At 37.9% G+C, this 16,701-nt stretch overlaps 2 protein-coding genes across 2 annotated transcripts in view; one reads left to right on the forward strand and one right to left on the reverse strand.

The window, feature by feature from the left end:
- LOC115240618 (presenilin-2) overlaps positions 1-1,834 on the forward strand; it is a 7,834-nt gene extending 6,000 nt beyond the window's left edge. Inside the window, exon 8 of the mRNA XM_029815872.1 lies at positions 1,702-1,834. The gene's annotated coding sequence lies outside the window, so the exon portion shown is untranslated. The remainder of the gene's footprint in view (positions 1-1,701) is intronic.
- LOC115240619 (kinesin-like protein Klp98A) lies at positions 177-14,830 on the reverse strand. Its single transcript, XM_029815874.1, has 16 exons — positions 14,484-14,830; positions 12,947-13,016; positions 9,748-9,858; positions 8,981-9,097; positions 8,453-8,698; positions 7,967-8,139; positions 7,384-7,789; positions 7,003-7,287; positions 6,360-6,773; positions 6,079-6,293; positions 4,493-4,601; positions 4,035-4,136; positions 3,820-3,957; positions 2,717-3,748; positions 2,377-2,646; positions 177-1,943 (listed from the first exon to the last, which is right to left on the reverse strand). The coding sequence occupies exons 1-16, from the start codon at positions 14,528-14,530 to the stop codon at positions 1,698-1,700; spliced, it is 3,981 nt and encodes a 1,326-aa protein (XP_029671734.1). The 5' UTR covers positions 14,531-14,830; the 3' UTR covers positions 177-1,697.
- Positions 14,831-16,701: the final 1,871 nt, after the last annotated feature.

Consider the following 16,701-nt stretch of genomic DNA (forward strand, 5'->3'; position numbering starts at 1 on the left):
AAAAAGCGGATGACGATCGCGATATAGATTGTACATGAAATGTGAGGTAATGTCTCCGTTCGAATAAGTAATAACTGCCTCGTTATATATACATCTTGATTAATATGCAATACACACCTCTTAACGGTGTTGTGCTCTAGAGCGCGCCGAGTTTACTATTACTAATTATATTAGCCAGGATGATCCCACATCGGATTTCTCCACGAGTTCAGTTACACATACACACAGCCATGGAATAAATACTTTTATCATACTACAGAAAAGCATTTATTGTGTGGCGCTTATAATGCTTATAGATTTTATTTTAGCATACTAAATAATAGCATCTTTTCAAAGATGAAAGTACGTTACTCTTTCTTTATATCCGATACAGAAGAATACAAAGAGAAATGTTCTGACTATGTAACGAAGAAGCAGTTTTATGCATTATTTCAAAATCTCTCGCATATAAAGAGTTCTTTTGCTGCTTTTTTTTTTAAATATATATAAATTTTAATACTTTTATTGCGTGCTTTGCACCAATTTTAATCTGATCAATCGCCATTCACAGCAATGCGGCAACATTTTCCTAAAATCGATAATTATCAAAAACTTTGGTTTAATATTACTAATATTGAAATAAATGCTGCATAACGATTCCAACTTTAACGAGGGTCTGTTAATTCCTTGCACTATACACATTTATATACGTAACATACATACTTTATATATGTATATATCTCTCTCCTCGGAACTGGAAGAACTTTAACAGCGATATGATGTCTCTGTTGCTTGTAATGCATTGTTAACTTTACAAGCTGGTAATTATTATTCTAATGAAAAGTTCTTTCAATTCGTTAGTAGAATCTTTACTACTTTGAATTTTGGGCATACAAAACGTTACTCGACGCACAAAGTAAATCGTCGGTTATAGTGAGCAAACTACTGCAAAATGTTATGGTTGCTATTGCTGATAAATTTGTTATGTAATTTACAATAACCTTTGTGCTTCGTAACGTAACGAGAATCATATAACGACTATACAAGATTTTTGACTATAATATCGAAGGAAGGTACACTTTGTGAATTCTATTGGGAGAAAGACATTAGGAAAATATCTGTAAAGGATAAAATAAGTCATACTATGACGCGATAAGTTTCACCTCGCCCATAGATGATTTTCTCTCTTTCTTTCTCTCTTTGTCTCATAAAGAATATATGACGTTGCTTTCCCGTTAATATCTCTATGTGCTTGCCCACGATAAGCTTGCAACACGCGCACGAGACAGTATCGGTAAAGAACGCTTATTTTTCTAAAACCAGTCTTACGATTAGCTAGTTAAGCTTTCGGAAGCATATATTTTTCTAACGACTAAAAAGTTGTGCAGAACACGTCACCCGACATTTGTACGTCAATTGTCTCGATAAGTAATTTATGTAATACTTACTAAAATTACAATGTTGTAGAAGATTTCGTTTTTATCCTGAACGATATTGCATGAATTTCTCCTAAAACTGATATGTAATTTAAGAAATATTACAGATATACAAATGTCACACATGGGAGACTTGCTCTGTATAGATCGCCAGTGCTACATTTCACTAATATTTCGTTTGCTCTAACTGCTGCGCATTTTTATAAATAGAAAAGAAATGAAAACAAATACAATGAATTATAAAGGTTTGTCGTATTTGCTCTCATTCACAATAGTGTTTTTTTAGCTAGTCCCGTATTTGCCGCTCTCAAACATACCACGTCTGAAGAACGGATTGAACTCTAACAAGGATTGCTTATCTATGTTGCTGAGATTGCCATTATATTTATATAAGGGCTCGCAGTGCGGCAGTTCCGAACAAACTTGAATCAATCGGCGAAGATATTCCTCGAGGCGTTTTCGACGTTGCCTCGCTACGACCTCGTACTTTGGAAAGACCTGACGTGGAGGAAAGCGTATTGCCGCGACCTGTGTGTATGATCAAAGCAAAGACTCGTAAGATCGATTATATTGCGAGTATATATAATTCACGATTATGAAAATAGCCCAAATCACAGGAATCTTTCTCCTTATGAAATAATTAGATGTTTCTACAACTTTTTTGCCGTTTTTTTAATAACGTATTTTTAAACAAGATTTTTTTTTCGTTATATGCTCACATCTATTAATTTCTTCTCTCTTTCTCTCTCTTTGTATAATGGTCAAACTTTATTTGCAATTAAAAATAATTTCCAATGTAGAATAGACAAGCCATATTCAAACCTATTATCTTACATGATTGACTCAATGCTCCTGTATTTGTGTTTTTTGCCACTTTTATAATCTATTACGTTATATAGTCTATTACTATCTATTACGTATAAGCTATTATGTTGCATGGTATAATTGAGCGATAACCTACCTTACTACCATACTTTTGTCGCATCGATGTATATAATTCCCGGAATCTCCTGTATCTACGCAGCAGTGTCCAACTATCGTCCTGCGCCACGACTCGTACTTCGTATTCGTAATGGCTGGATGCGCCAGCACCGCGTATCACGTACGATGGTACGCTGACGATCATATTAATCACGCTGTCGCAGTCGCTGTCGTTCGCTATTAACGATGGCAGAGATCTCGTGATTGTCAGGGAATACGGACTACACAAGCGATCACCGCGATTTTGACTCTGCGCAAGAAATAAGTCAATCAGTTGAAATCATTCAAGAAGAGAGAGAGACGAGATGAGGGTAACTTACCGTCAAATAAACGGTTGAATAACCTCGACACGAGGATCTTTTAGATGCTAACGATTCCGATAAAGTCTCTTGATCAGTGTTAGTATTAGGCCTGTTATTCCTGAAAAGTTGAGATCTGGTTTGCGCTACCGTTAATAGAATGGCGGAGCTATTATTTGTAGGTTCTACAACACTACAGTAAGCACTTGATTCATTTTGTACATAGTCCTCATTGATGACGAGCCTATTATCGCCGCCGCCGCCGCCGCTGCTGTTGTCGCATTGGAGTTGCCCGGTGGAATGATTTTTCCGTTCGTCCTCCAACAGCGACACTTCCAGTTCGATCTGCCGCCTCTGCAAATCCTGTAGTATTATTATCTGCCGATTGAGATCCTCTTTCGACGAGGTGCCGGCGTCCAAACATCTCATCACCATCATCCGCTGACGCGCGATTCTTTGGTTGAGTCTCTTCATCGCTGGATTTTGCTGTATCGGGGATTCTAGCGAATCCTGAAGCATATTCTCCGAAATAACTGACACCATAAGCGGTTTTCTATCCTCGTCGCTCGTCGATTCCATGGTTTTATTACTGATGTTCATTATATTTTTACTCTCTACTTCGGATGAGTTTGTATCATCATGCGTTAAGTGATCGTTTCGTTCGCAGCTTTCTTCCCGTTCCTCGAAATTTGCAGATTCGTTCTTCGCGATATTGCTCATCTGTGTCGAATCGGCATCTTCGAAGGCTATGCAAAGTTCCGGGGAGTCAGCCGCCGCCGTATGAAACGTTTCCACGGTATCGGAGCTCGGTATACTCTGCAGCAATAAGCTTGAGGCGATTTTTCTATTATTCGTTTCTTGGAAAAGGTTGGAATCGCAGCTGGAAGCTGTTCCGATGCAATAGTTTAACGAACGATCATCATCCGAGGACGCGGGTAGAGCACACTTCAGATCCAGCGATAAACTCTGTTTCCGTTGGACAATCTCCTGAAGCTGTTCCCGAGTCCGTTTAGCCAGCCACAATTTCTTTTCCGTTACTCCTGCGTCAACCATCTAAAAATGCATAATGTAAGTACATTGTTTTTGTATAGCGCGTAAATTATTCGTATTCTATGCGCACATACTTCTGCCTTAAATATCTGCTTTTGTCTCTTTGCGATCTCCACGAGTTCTTCCTCCATCTTGTCCACCTTGCTCTGATGTTCATTCAGAGACCTGACCTTGCTCTGTAACTCGTTTTCCAAGGCAGCTAGCTCTTTCTTCTATTTGGAAAAATTATTTTTTAGAAAATAAAAAATATAACTGTAAGTTGAAGAAACTTGCTTAGATCTTTACTTACGTGATGATTAACTAATTCCCTGACGCTATCGATGCATTTTTCATCGTTGAGACTGGACCACGACTCGGGCAGACTATCGTCGCTACCGGCACCGTTATCCGTCTGAAATACATTTCACTTCACATTCTACAAACTTATATATTAAACCATTGAGATACAATTCTTAGATCCGATTCTTATTTATTCGCAATACAATCTAACACACACTCGGAATACTCCCATCATTTTATTTATTATTATGTATTATTCAGAAAAAGAAATAGTATAGTGTCGAGAAAAAAAATGGCGTGTGCGCGTGTGTGTTATGTCGTCTGCGCGATGATGGATTATTATAAAAGAAAATTATACGAAAAAATATATAATGCGAATATACATATATGCATCGCGTCATTTGCAATATGCGTGCACGTGATAAACTTGAAGTTACTCCGTTTCCTTTCGCGATGTAATGTTCTCACCTTTTCCCACTGATGTTGATGAGTTTGCGCACGTTCATGACTGTTTACGAGCTCTTGCAGCTGTCGATGCTTGGACTGCAATAATGTGCGCAGATAGGCGACTTCCCTACTGGTACCACACACAACACATACCGATACGTTAACAAAAGAGATAAGTAACCAAAGATAATTCAAAATCAAAGATGAAAAAACTGATTCGCTTCAACATATCTTTATATCGGAACGAAAAGTTAAATTAAAATTCTATGCCGCAGAGAATGAAACATTTATAGCTATACGAAGTAGCGGCTAAAGATTGATAAGAATAAAACACACGTCTTTTCATTTTTTTTCTTTTGTTGAGATGCGCAAGAATACCTGTTGCTCCAAACTGATTTATTGATAAATGAAACAATTTTAACGACATGATATGTAAAGAGTATATGCACTAATTTTATCCTTGTTCATATTTTTAGAGAACCCATTCAAGTAAATAAATTAAATAAATAAATTACAAAATATAAGTGAAACAAATAAAGAAATAGCAAGTGCAGTTTTTGCAATACGTGTTATTTCGAGAAAATTATAAAAGTTTTCCTCACCTTAATTAATTTTAGTATTCGAAATTGTGCGCATGCGGACGGATTTCCGAGGTGCGACGACAACGAGTTAATGAGAAACTGGGTTTGATAATCGGGAATATATCAAGTCGATCGAGTGCATAAAATCTTTAAAAATTATGTGAGAAACGGAGAGAAAAGACAATGAGAATGCGTGCGAATTGTTTTGTGGAGGATCAAACGCCACTTTTTGTATGAAAAATTTATTAATCAACAATATATCAGTATATAACAATAATTAGTTCTCTTCTATATTTTTATATCTCGCATAACAAACCCATATACTATCCCATATATCAACCCATATCTCTATACAAACAAGCCCAAAAGATATGTACATACGTTTCATTCTATAACACATTCTCTACTTAAATATACAACATTCCAAGGAATGCCATTTTTGTGTCCGGCAATATCTTTTCAGCACTAGCACTTTTTTGTATAATCGGCGGCTTATATATGTAACGTGTAAACACGCAATTTGTTAACACATGAACGATGTGTAAATAATACGTTAATTGTAAATAGGCGCAATATATCCGAGGATTCCTAGAAGGAATCGAAAAATAATCTCATATAAACACTCTCATATGGATAGCGAACGCAAGTCTCATCGCATGCACACGACGATAGGAAATAGAGCCTTCTATAGAAGATATGCACAACATATTGATAGGCCTGGTAGACATCGATAGACACAATACCGTGTATTTTAATCACAAGAATTTTGGTCTGGATAGTCGAAAATGTCGTTTCGCAAAATTAATTAATTGCATAGTCGAGACATTCGCAGATATTTGTTGGACGAATCGTGGCAACTCACACGTGTGAGACGAGAACGGGATATTACTATCGAGATATCACATGTTTAACGGACAAACGTGCGAGTAGATGATGATGTTGCCAGACAAGCAAATAAGGACAACGATAGCGACAAGGACGAGATAGAATTGATACTTGATCGAGATTACATTCAAGTCCGGAGGCGCGTCCGAGTCACTTACTTGTGTCATTTCGTCCCGTCGCTCTTGTTCCAAGAGATGTCGGCGCGCGCGCAGCTCACGTTGACGCGATTCCAGAGCCGCGATCGCGTCCGCCCATTCCTTCCACTGCGCGCCCCATTCGCGTTCCAATTCACGTTGGGCACCTTCCAGCGCTTCCCTCCTCGCGGTCCACCTCTCCTCGCGCTCCTCTTGTTCCCTCTGGAGAGGGAATACAATTACTTAAAGTTCAACGCGAAGAATCGTCGAGATACCTTACTTACGAACCTTGAAATCTTCCTTTTCCTTCAGAAGTGCGGCCTTTTGCTGTTCCAATTCCTCGACCGCCCTGAGATCCTCGCTCGAGTTCACGAGATTATCGCTGGAGCAAGAAGCATGCAGATCGGAGACGCTCCAGCTCAAGAGCGACAATCTCGATAGATTGACGACCGTCGATTGTAAATTGCCGTTACCCGAGCCGCCCTCTTTCCGGAGTTTTGCCGCCTCCGCCGGATCGTTGTATCGAAACATGTTGTTCCTGCCGAGGAGGATGATACAGCCTTGCGACAATCTCGTCGGCTTATCCACTTGGGCTGTGTTGATCCAACAATGAGGCGAGAGCGGATGCAGCGTCGCAACCCCGCTATCCAATTCGACTATGCAATGTTCCGATTCCACATCCGCACCGGTCAGCACAATGTCCTGTTTGTCATAATATAGTCGGTACTTGTAATTGTTTCGTTATCAATTAGCCCGAGGAAATGACTTTGATGATGAAAATCTTGCTTTTCATTTGGATTATTTATATTAGAGCAATTTAAAAAAAATAAAGGCCCAACTATAATCTCTCTATACTTTAATAATTTTATTAATAAAACTGTCAACACGTCAAGTGTGTGTCAAATATCTATTTAATTATTTATATTGTCACCTGGACAACGGAAGCTTCCTCTGTGCCGACTAACGTTTTTCCTTCTTTCAGATGATATAACGTGACGCCGGTACTGAGTAAATCGTCGTCGATACCGACCAGATGCGGCATTTCCGAATCGAGGACGACGCCGACTCCGCTTTTTCGTAATCCCAGCGCTTTTTGTTCCTGCAAAATTTGTTGCGTCTCTCGCCACTTTTCGGTCCATTCCTCGGTTAATACCTTTTCTTGTTCTTGCTTCTCCTGGATTTGAGCCAATAACACTTGCGGTGGCCTCTCTACGCTCTATAAAAAATACCGGTAAATATACATTTAATATCGCTAAATAATAAAATAGCGCAACTTGGAGAAAATGTGCGCCGCCAATTTCAGAATACTTGCCATATTCTTATCGATGAGGGACTTCAATTTCTCTATCTCCGCCCTGAGTTCCCTGATAAGCTTCACGTTCGCGTCTTCATTGATGGTCGGCTTGTTGATGATATTTTTCGCACGATTGGCATATCTGAGAGCGCTGAGAGTATCGTTGTAATTACATTCCGCCGGACTGATGGTCGCTATCATGATAGTCTTGGAATTGCCGCCGAGGGAATCCTTCAGGAGCCACGTGAGCACGCTGTCCCGATAAGGGATGAACGCATTTCGCTTCGAGGCGGACGCATCACCGCTCGCGGAACTTACTTCCGAGAGCGTGGATATCACAGTGCCTAAAGTCACCAAAGACTTGTTGATGTGCGCGCCTTCCTTCAGTCGCTGACCTGTCGCTCCGGTCGCGTTTGCACGCTCGCTAAAGGGAGAGAGGAAATGAGAGAATAGTGATTTTTAAAACACAGTCGCTTAAACACATTTATCGCGCGGTGTATATTGTGCTTTGTGCTTTTCTTTTTCAGTTTTCTCTCATTTTTGCACGGACGGATTGGAAAATAACTCGGCTTGTTCTCATGCTTTTCTTTTTCGAGACTACCTTCCGGCCAAGTCGACAAGGTGCACCTTGGAAACAGTCTCCGACGGCATGTTGCCTTCCGAGAGGCCGGCCTGTACGAAGGTTATCGTAAAAATCGCGTGACTCCTGCTACTCACGTCGTTCATCTTTGTGCTGGCCGTGGTCCTGTGCGTATTACCTCTCACCATGCATTCCTGAACATGAATAATCTGCCGTTTATTGATTTTGCAATGCGAATATATGTATACTCGTGCTTATAGTATGCAAAATTTATTTTATAATTTATTTTTATTATGAATTTCTCGTTTACTGAAATTGCAATACTAAAAAGTATTTCATGTGGAATATGATTGTCTGACATTTATTTTATAAATTAATTTTATAAATTAATGATATAATAGAAATTAATAATTACAATTACGACTTTCCGTTATTGTAATTTTTTTATAAATAACGTAATAGAGGTGGATAAATAATTCGCCTCATTAATGCGATTTTTTGATGTACCTGAATATCCGAATAATCATAAACGAGATGACACGACAAATCTTGGACGTAAGGCCCTCCCGTGGGATGTTCCCGTACCCTCAGCGAATGGGATTGGCTTTGATCCAGTCTGAGCAAGTCTCTCACTCTCTCATTATAGATTTCTAGGAACGATACTTCCGTTCTGTACGACGCTCCGCTCTCCTTTCCGGCTGCCATTCTAGCGAAGAGCTGCGCGATATGAAATAATAAATTACAAAACGAAAGCTGGACAGAGAAAGAAGAATTACATAGACAGTATCTCAATGTGTTGTATTTTTCTTTTCTTCAAAGATGAATAATTTTTGTTTAATTGTAATATGCAATATGGATACTGTTTGCAAGATTCATATAGGTTTGTACTATTTTTATGATTCCTTTAATTTTATTTACTTTTTCTTTTTTTTGTTTTATTTTTTTTTAATTTTATTTCGAGAAATATTGATGTTTTTGTAGTAAAAGTGACTGTAAAAAAATATGATCTTTTGACGAACTAGGCTTGCATTATACCGGTGTGCCCATCATTGTGAAGGTCTTTCCAGATCCTGTCTGGCCGTAGGCAAAAACGCAGGCATTGTAGCCCTCGAAGGCACTTTCTATTACGTCCGTACCAAGATCGTAGAAAACCTAAATACAGAAAGAGGATGATTGAATTAGCGTCTTTTCCTTATCGATCCAAAATGCAAAAGGGGCATCTTGCTTTAATGAAAAGAACGATTTTTATCGGTTATCATCCAATAAACGACCTACCATAACTAATTAGCCATATCATTAGCGTAGCAATCATATAATGCACATTTTGCATAAAGACATTTAATTAAATAATAATACCCTATGTAATGATTATACTCATACACAGGCCGGAACGATTATTGCAACAATCGCATATTATGTCGTTTCACACACAATAACAAGATATCATTCTATTTACTCTCTGCATTATGCTTGGAAGTTTTCTTTCATTCATAGGAACGTTTGTCAGAAATAATCAAGTATTAATATAGCTCGCGATATTATAATGAACAGCTGTTCGAATCGATGAGATCGATCTTACAATAATAATTGCTGCGCTTCGCAGTTATTTCTTTATATTTTTTATCGTATTATATACTATCGGCACAATAAAACTAACAGTGGAGTGTGAGCTTCGATCTTTCCATACGTTGTCGCGAATGTTTTGTGCGTTTTTACAATCCGATATTTTTATCTTTAATCGTGAAATTTTAAACAAGTTTTTATTTTTTTTTTGTTTCAGCTGGAAAAAACTTGACACGAACCTTTTCTTGGGATGCATAATTTTCGTCGTTCGGATCGAAGGACCAGTAGGAATGATCGAACGTGAAATCTTTGTACTTCCTCCGATCGATATCTCTGCAGCTATCCGGTGTCTGTAAACAATAAGTCGTTATTTCAGTAGTATCATCGTATCGTAGCGCTGGATTTCGTTATCGCCGCGTTCATGTTAAAGTTCAATCGTCATTAAGTCGAATAGAACGAACACTAGTGATTATTTCTAGGTGAGCAACAATTATATAGTACAATATAATCTGAATATGTATATATGAAACTATATAACTATATATGCTATTCACGGGAACACTCTATAGATTCATTCTTTTCAATTAAGCTTTCGACACTTTCTTTGTTTTTGTGCGGAAAATTACTGACTATCATTCAAATAGTCCGACTAACATTTATTCGCGAGAGCTAGCTATGCAATATTCATGATATAATACGTGCTCAGGCTGCATTCTACATAATTGATGAAACATTGTTGGAAATTTTGCACTATATTATATAAGAAAATGAATAGTAGATAAGTATTAATTAAAAGATAAAACCAGATAAATTTTCTCACATTTCAATTTCACTTTTACAATTCCGCGTGAGTCTTATGTTTATACGCACCACATTGTCGGAAAGCGATCTACTAATTTATATAATTGCATATGCAAATTTCTAAATCCCATTACATATGTAAAGTTTGAAAATTAGTTATTATGCACCTTCGCGTAAATCCCGATAAGTCTGACTGGTCAGCGCTTACGAGAGAAAAAATTTAAAAATGTAGCATAAATATTTTAAGATATATATACTCAATTTAAAAAATTTATAAAATTCTTAGTCGTATTATGATCTCGATGTCCATCATAATTTTTAATTTTATTAATATACAGTACACACATTATATTAATTTTCGCGAGCGTCAACCAGCTCGATTCATATCAGAAATCGATCAAGTGCGCTTTACGATCAAAGCTGCGCTTTAATTCGCGCTTGCTGAAGATTTTCTCGCCGAGAGCCATTACTCTCTGGCATAGGATTGGCCTTCTTCTTTGATTAGAACGAGAGATCGCCCGGATAAGGATTAATTGAATGCAGGTAAAACGCGAATTAATATTATACAAGGCTACAGGACGCGGCAATTGCTCGCTGCAATACGATTGCTGGTTGTTGCGGTCCAGCCGTGATTTTCGCACTTTCTCCTCACCGCATACCGTTATCCTTCAGCGCGAAGATTCCAATGGTCGTCTGTAACGAGACAGATCCGTTAAATGTGGTTGAAACATTTTTCTTTTTGTTTCATAAGTAACTCTCCACGGAAATTTATGCCCGCATAAATCAAAGGTAACAATGTAAGTAACTATTTTATGTTATAACTTTCTCCTTTTCCATCGTTTATTTTATAAAAGCCTCAATCTCAGCGAGTTTGTTTCAGAAAGAATCGAACAATCACCCGATTTTATTTTTAAAAAATCGCTCCTCTTTTTAATTATTCGTATAATATTTTTAATTTATATATAAGTAACGAGCATAATAATATTTTTTTTTCGAATGGTTTGCTCGAAATCAATCATCTAGTAAGCCTAACTTTGTTAGACAATAGCTTTCCGTGTTTTCGTTTCGATCAGAGATATTTGTCAGAGACCCATCGATTAAAGACTCATTTTAATAATTCAGACTCGGCAATTCAATCGAATGTCGAATTCATTCGAGCAGAAATTATGACACTGAACTCGCGCGACATTGTGCAGCTACAGTAAAAAATAAAAGATTGTCGCGTCACAAATATTCGTTTAGAAATCCTTTAGAAAGTCCATTTAAGGCCATTATTCCTTGGTACTCGCGGTGCCACAAATAAGCTCGTACATGCCCATACATATACATATAAATTATACATCTAACAGCATTGTTAATAATATAATGAATTAATTTTGTATTTTAAGCTTTTTTATATTTCAAGTCTAATAAGCTTTTAATGCATATATGGATTTATTGAAATCAAATTTGACCAATATTCGACATAATTTGCAGGACATCTTTAAACCAGAATTAAAATTGACAGATTACAATTGTAAATTGAAAATACGCGATTATATCGTGCGGAATTCAGGCTTGTGATATCGTACATTCGTCATACCGTCATAATACCGTTATATGGAATAAAATTTGATATCTCGCGATATGATCGTACGATAGAAAATTTGCGATCTCGGCATTTTAGAGAGGGTATGACAGTGATTCTGTGATGTAATCACGCTTACATCATACACGCGAACGGACCTTCAGTTTATAAACATAGAACCAAAACGCAAACAAGTGTGACAAGAACCATTTTTAGCACCGAAGGTGCACACGACAGGTTGATTTATTCGCCTACGCATTTCATCTAGCCATTATTTTTATTACTCGAACCCAATACAATCTTTATATTCAGTATTCGAAATAACTAAATGTAAACAGTAGATTTCAACAAATTAAGATTTTTTAAAATAATTTGAATAAAAATTTTATTAAACCAAAATCTACTTGAAAACTAAACACAGTGGATAATTTTCTGCATTATCCGGATTCTGCAGTATATTAAAAAACCTGGAATTTGTATTAATATGCAAAAAATACTCAGCATAAAAGAAGAAAATATTTATATTTCTAAAGAGGTAAAACATTGTTCAAAATTTAAAAAAATTTTTTTGAATAAAATATATCAGTAAAATGTTTAAAAAATTGATAAATAAAATTATTACCAAAAGAAACATACAAACACACGTAAAATAGTTAAGCACTCTTTCTGGATCGCAGAAAACTTTGATAATTTGTACCGGCTTTCCGCTCATACCATCTTCTTTCTTTTATTCGGGATATCTGATAGAGATTGCGATTTGTATACCTAAAAACGACTGTATTATGCTACGTAACGATTGCATGCGATCGTGAAACGAGATTGAAACCGGCTCCAGCGATTCTTGTGTCTTTTATTTTTGCGATCACGCTTCGAATATTTAAGCGGCGACGCAAACTTTCGAGTTCCGTAGGAGTGAAATATTACGATATCTCAATTATTAAAAAATTACGCACATTCCATGTGCGTAACGTTTTTTAAATGGAATAATAAATAAACAGATGTGACGTTGCATAGTTCGACAAGAAAGGAGGAGGGAAGAGAAGGCAATAGCGTGTACGCGAATTGTCTACCTTGGTATTGAAGATCCGCGTCCTCTTGCCGTCCATCTGTACAATCAGTTTCTCGTTCATCGCCACCTCCCTGCAATAACAACAACATGATACACATCCATTATCCGGCACACAATCTCCTGTCTTGATATTGTTCGGAACTTGAATACCACGAATTCGGAAATCGCCGAGACACACGTTCATTGGCCGTAATGCACACCAGTCGATACCACGATGACATAACTGTGTCATGTGCTGTCAATAACATCTGTTCAATATAGCGGCTGGTTTTAAGTGTTGCTGCCGCTTCTCCAACTTTTTGTATGACGAAGTAATTGAATCCGTCGATTTTAAACGGGACATTGCTCCGAAACACTCATATTTTTCAGAAAACATTAATGACACATTCGATATTATTTTTTAATACTATCTTGTAAAGATATTTTATTGCCGTCCTATTCCCCACCTCCCAGAATATATTTAATATTATCTCTTCCATTTGCAAAAAAAAAATAGAGTTGATACTAATTTTATGCATTTTCGATATTTTTACGATAAAATCCTAAAGTGAACAAAATCAATTATATGTCTTTAATAATATCTGTCTATCACACTCTTTCAGTACACAGTATGATTTGAAATAGAGAACAGTTAGGAATTTGCTCTTTCAAGCATTGTATACTGAAATGAGTTAAAAAATGTCAATAGAGAATAAAGAAAACAAAACAAATTTGGCAAAGAGAAAGAAACTTGAGATAAAATAAAGATGTGACAAAAATGAAAATCTAATAGATGGTCGATAAATCATTTATCTCTTATATATATTCGGCTTTAATTTTTTTCTGCAGATTTTATTTTATTCTTGTTTGCAAGAAGATTGAGCGTGCAACAAAGTAAGAGCGGCTAGATCGAATTCGAACGATGATGAGTTCATTGTCGATGACTTGGACCACGCGCGTGCATCAGCAGCATTCTTCATACTTATTGTCAGTAATATTGGACAATGATTCTGTCGCTGATAATATCCAATGATTAATACGTCGTCGTCGATGAGATGCTATTGACCGCAAATTAATTGCGTAATGGTATCAACTGGTACAGAGATACAAATAACATGAAAATCTATAGGATATATCCAAAGAACGTCTAAAAGAATCAAGACACTGCAATGTTTTTTTTTTTCTGGATCACTGAAAATGTCTTTGCAGCGAATTCGATTGATGCAACGCAGTATGCATTGAGACGTCCTAAATTTCATCTCGTTTCCACGAACTGATGTTAAAAATGCAAATATGTATGTACTAATACTCACAATCAGCGTAAGTCAACATATTGCTTTTGGAACTCATTCTACGGATCTCTATATAATCGATCAACACGTTCATATATATATATATATGTGTGTTATGTTTAATTAATTTTATAAGCGATGCATTTCTAGTCGAATTCGCGATCGCATCAGGCGAATTCGCATCCGAGGAGAATCGTCACGACGATCATTCGGATATTCCAGCACCGAATTGTTGGAGAGCACCGTCATCTCAAATCACACACGCACCTTTTGTTGAAGGGTCGAACTCTCACGGCCACCTTCACAGAAGCCATGGTTCCGCGAGGAGGAGCGCATGGGGCCAACGAAACAGGCGGTCGCTGTCACCCTCCTCTGCGGCGACGTGACGCGTCGAAGGGTCGTCTTCGGCACGCGAATAGTTCCCGACGACGCTACGGCCTACGGCGTTGCACGTTTACGGAAGACGCTGGCGTCCTCGTCGTACCTCGAATGCGTTCAGCAACAACGACATCGTCTCCTCCGTTATACACACGCTCGTGATTCACGAACGACCGCGAGTGACTGCTGACTGCTGTGCAGTCGCTGTACCGAGCGCCGAGTCGAGTCGGAGCCGTGTCGAGACTAGTGAACGCGCATGCGTGACTTCCTTGCAACTCGATTGCGAGCGGATTCTATCCACTCGAAGGCCGTTCAAAAGCACTGCGTCGTCTGGAATTATGTATAAGATATTCAAATTGATGTCTCTCTCTCTCTCTCTCTCTCTCTAACGTTAGAGAAAAAGAGATATATATATCGAAAGAGTGATATATACACCATATACCAAAGACAATATACAGAAAATCATATTCAGAAAAATACTGAATATATAAATGTATAGAATATAAAAAAACGAGACATTACAAATTTGATAAAAGGCAAATAAGATAAAAAGTCAAAGAGAAAATATCGGTAACGTTTAACTCTATATCGTTAGCAAAGTAACGTATAATTACCTTAAATATAAATGCGATATATCGATATTTCAATAAATTTGAGTCAATATTGATATCGATATACATCTGACGATATTATTGACGGATGCAATTCGGCGTAAAGGAGGGCATCGAGGAGGATAAGGGCGGAGAAGTGGAACATGACGTGGACCAGGGCGCTTCTCTCAAACAGGTTTATGCTTCCTTCGCGCAGTGACGTCATCCTAGCGGCCGTTTGCGCTCGCGCGAACGGAAAAAGCCGAGCCGCACCGCGCCACCCACGCCGGCTACGAGGAACGGTGGGGCAGGAGGGAAACGAGGCGGGAACCGTGATCGCTAAACCAAATCGCTTTGCGGTTTCTCGACGCGTAACGGCGGTCGCGGCGAGAATTCGCGTCGTCTTGTTGTCCAGCTGCTGGTGATTGCGCCTGATCGGGCATCTATCCAGGACCAGGTCATCTGTCCGCCAACTCGCCTGCTAAAAAATGTATAATGTAGGCGGCGAAGTACCAAAACGGAACCCGGAGCGAGAAACGGATGTTCGTTGTCGGACGCGCGTTGTCGTCACGTGTCACGGGTCGACAAACCTTTTCATATCCGGATAACACGCTTTTGCATATCTCTCGGAGCTCCAACTCGTGTTATACCTCTTGCGACAGGTGGTTGATTTTGATTTCCGAAGGAATCGTTGAAAAGAATAAAATTTTTCCACAGCACCCTCATTAGACATTATCAAAGCATTAATAAATCATTTTGCGGAGAAGGGACGATAACGGGGAAAATAAACTAGATATGCGTGTCTAATGACAATTTGAAAAATGTATTCTAACGTATGATTGGTTCAATCTTGTATGCGTGCGCATTTTTATTTCGATTTCTGAAGACGGACCAATCAGGCAGCTTTTCCGCGCGAATTCTAAATACGGCAAAGTGTGCGCGTATGAACGGGAGATTAATGAAAAAAACCGAGCACGCGTCGATACCTTCTTCCATTGTATAATGCGCATAACGGCGTACTTCACGCTTCCGAGAAGTCGTTTCTCGTTTCTTCTTTCGTTGTAATTTATCGCGCGTAACAAAAGATCCAATGACGAGGCGGAATTTTTTTTAAAAGAGATAAGGGTACGGGCTCTGTGTAAGTATATAAAACTTGCTTAACGGTTCCAACCGTAATAATTATAGATCTATAAAAACTTGATTATTTCAAACTAATTATTATGAAATTTAAACCGCTTCTTCGTTTTTTTAGGTATATGTAAAATACCGTTTTATGAAAGAATAAAAGAGACATATATATATGATAATAATATAAGTTTCTTAGAAAATTTGACTTTGGCTTGTAAGGAATTAAAATTAATTATAAAGATGTGTGAAAATATTTATCAAATAAATCTAGAAGTGATATCTTATAATTAGACAGGCAGACGAATGATAAATTGCGAGAACCTTGAAAAGCCGAGCAGTTACACGATACGTGTTTGCGCATAGCGATTATTCATAACCGATCGAATTGA

The sequence above is a fragment of the Formica exsecta genome, unplaced genomic scaffold, assembly GCF_003651465.1.
Source record: "Formica exsecta isolate Colony F162 unplaced genomic scaffold, ASM365146v1 scaffold443, whole genome shotgun sequence".
Lineage (NCBI taxonomy): Eukaryota > Metazoa > Arthropoda > Insecta > Hymenoptera > Formicidae > Formica > Formica exsecta.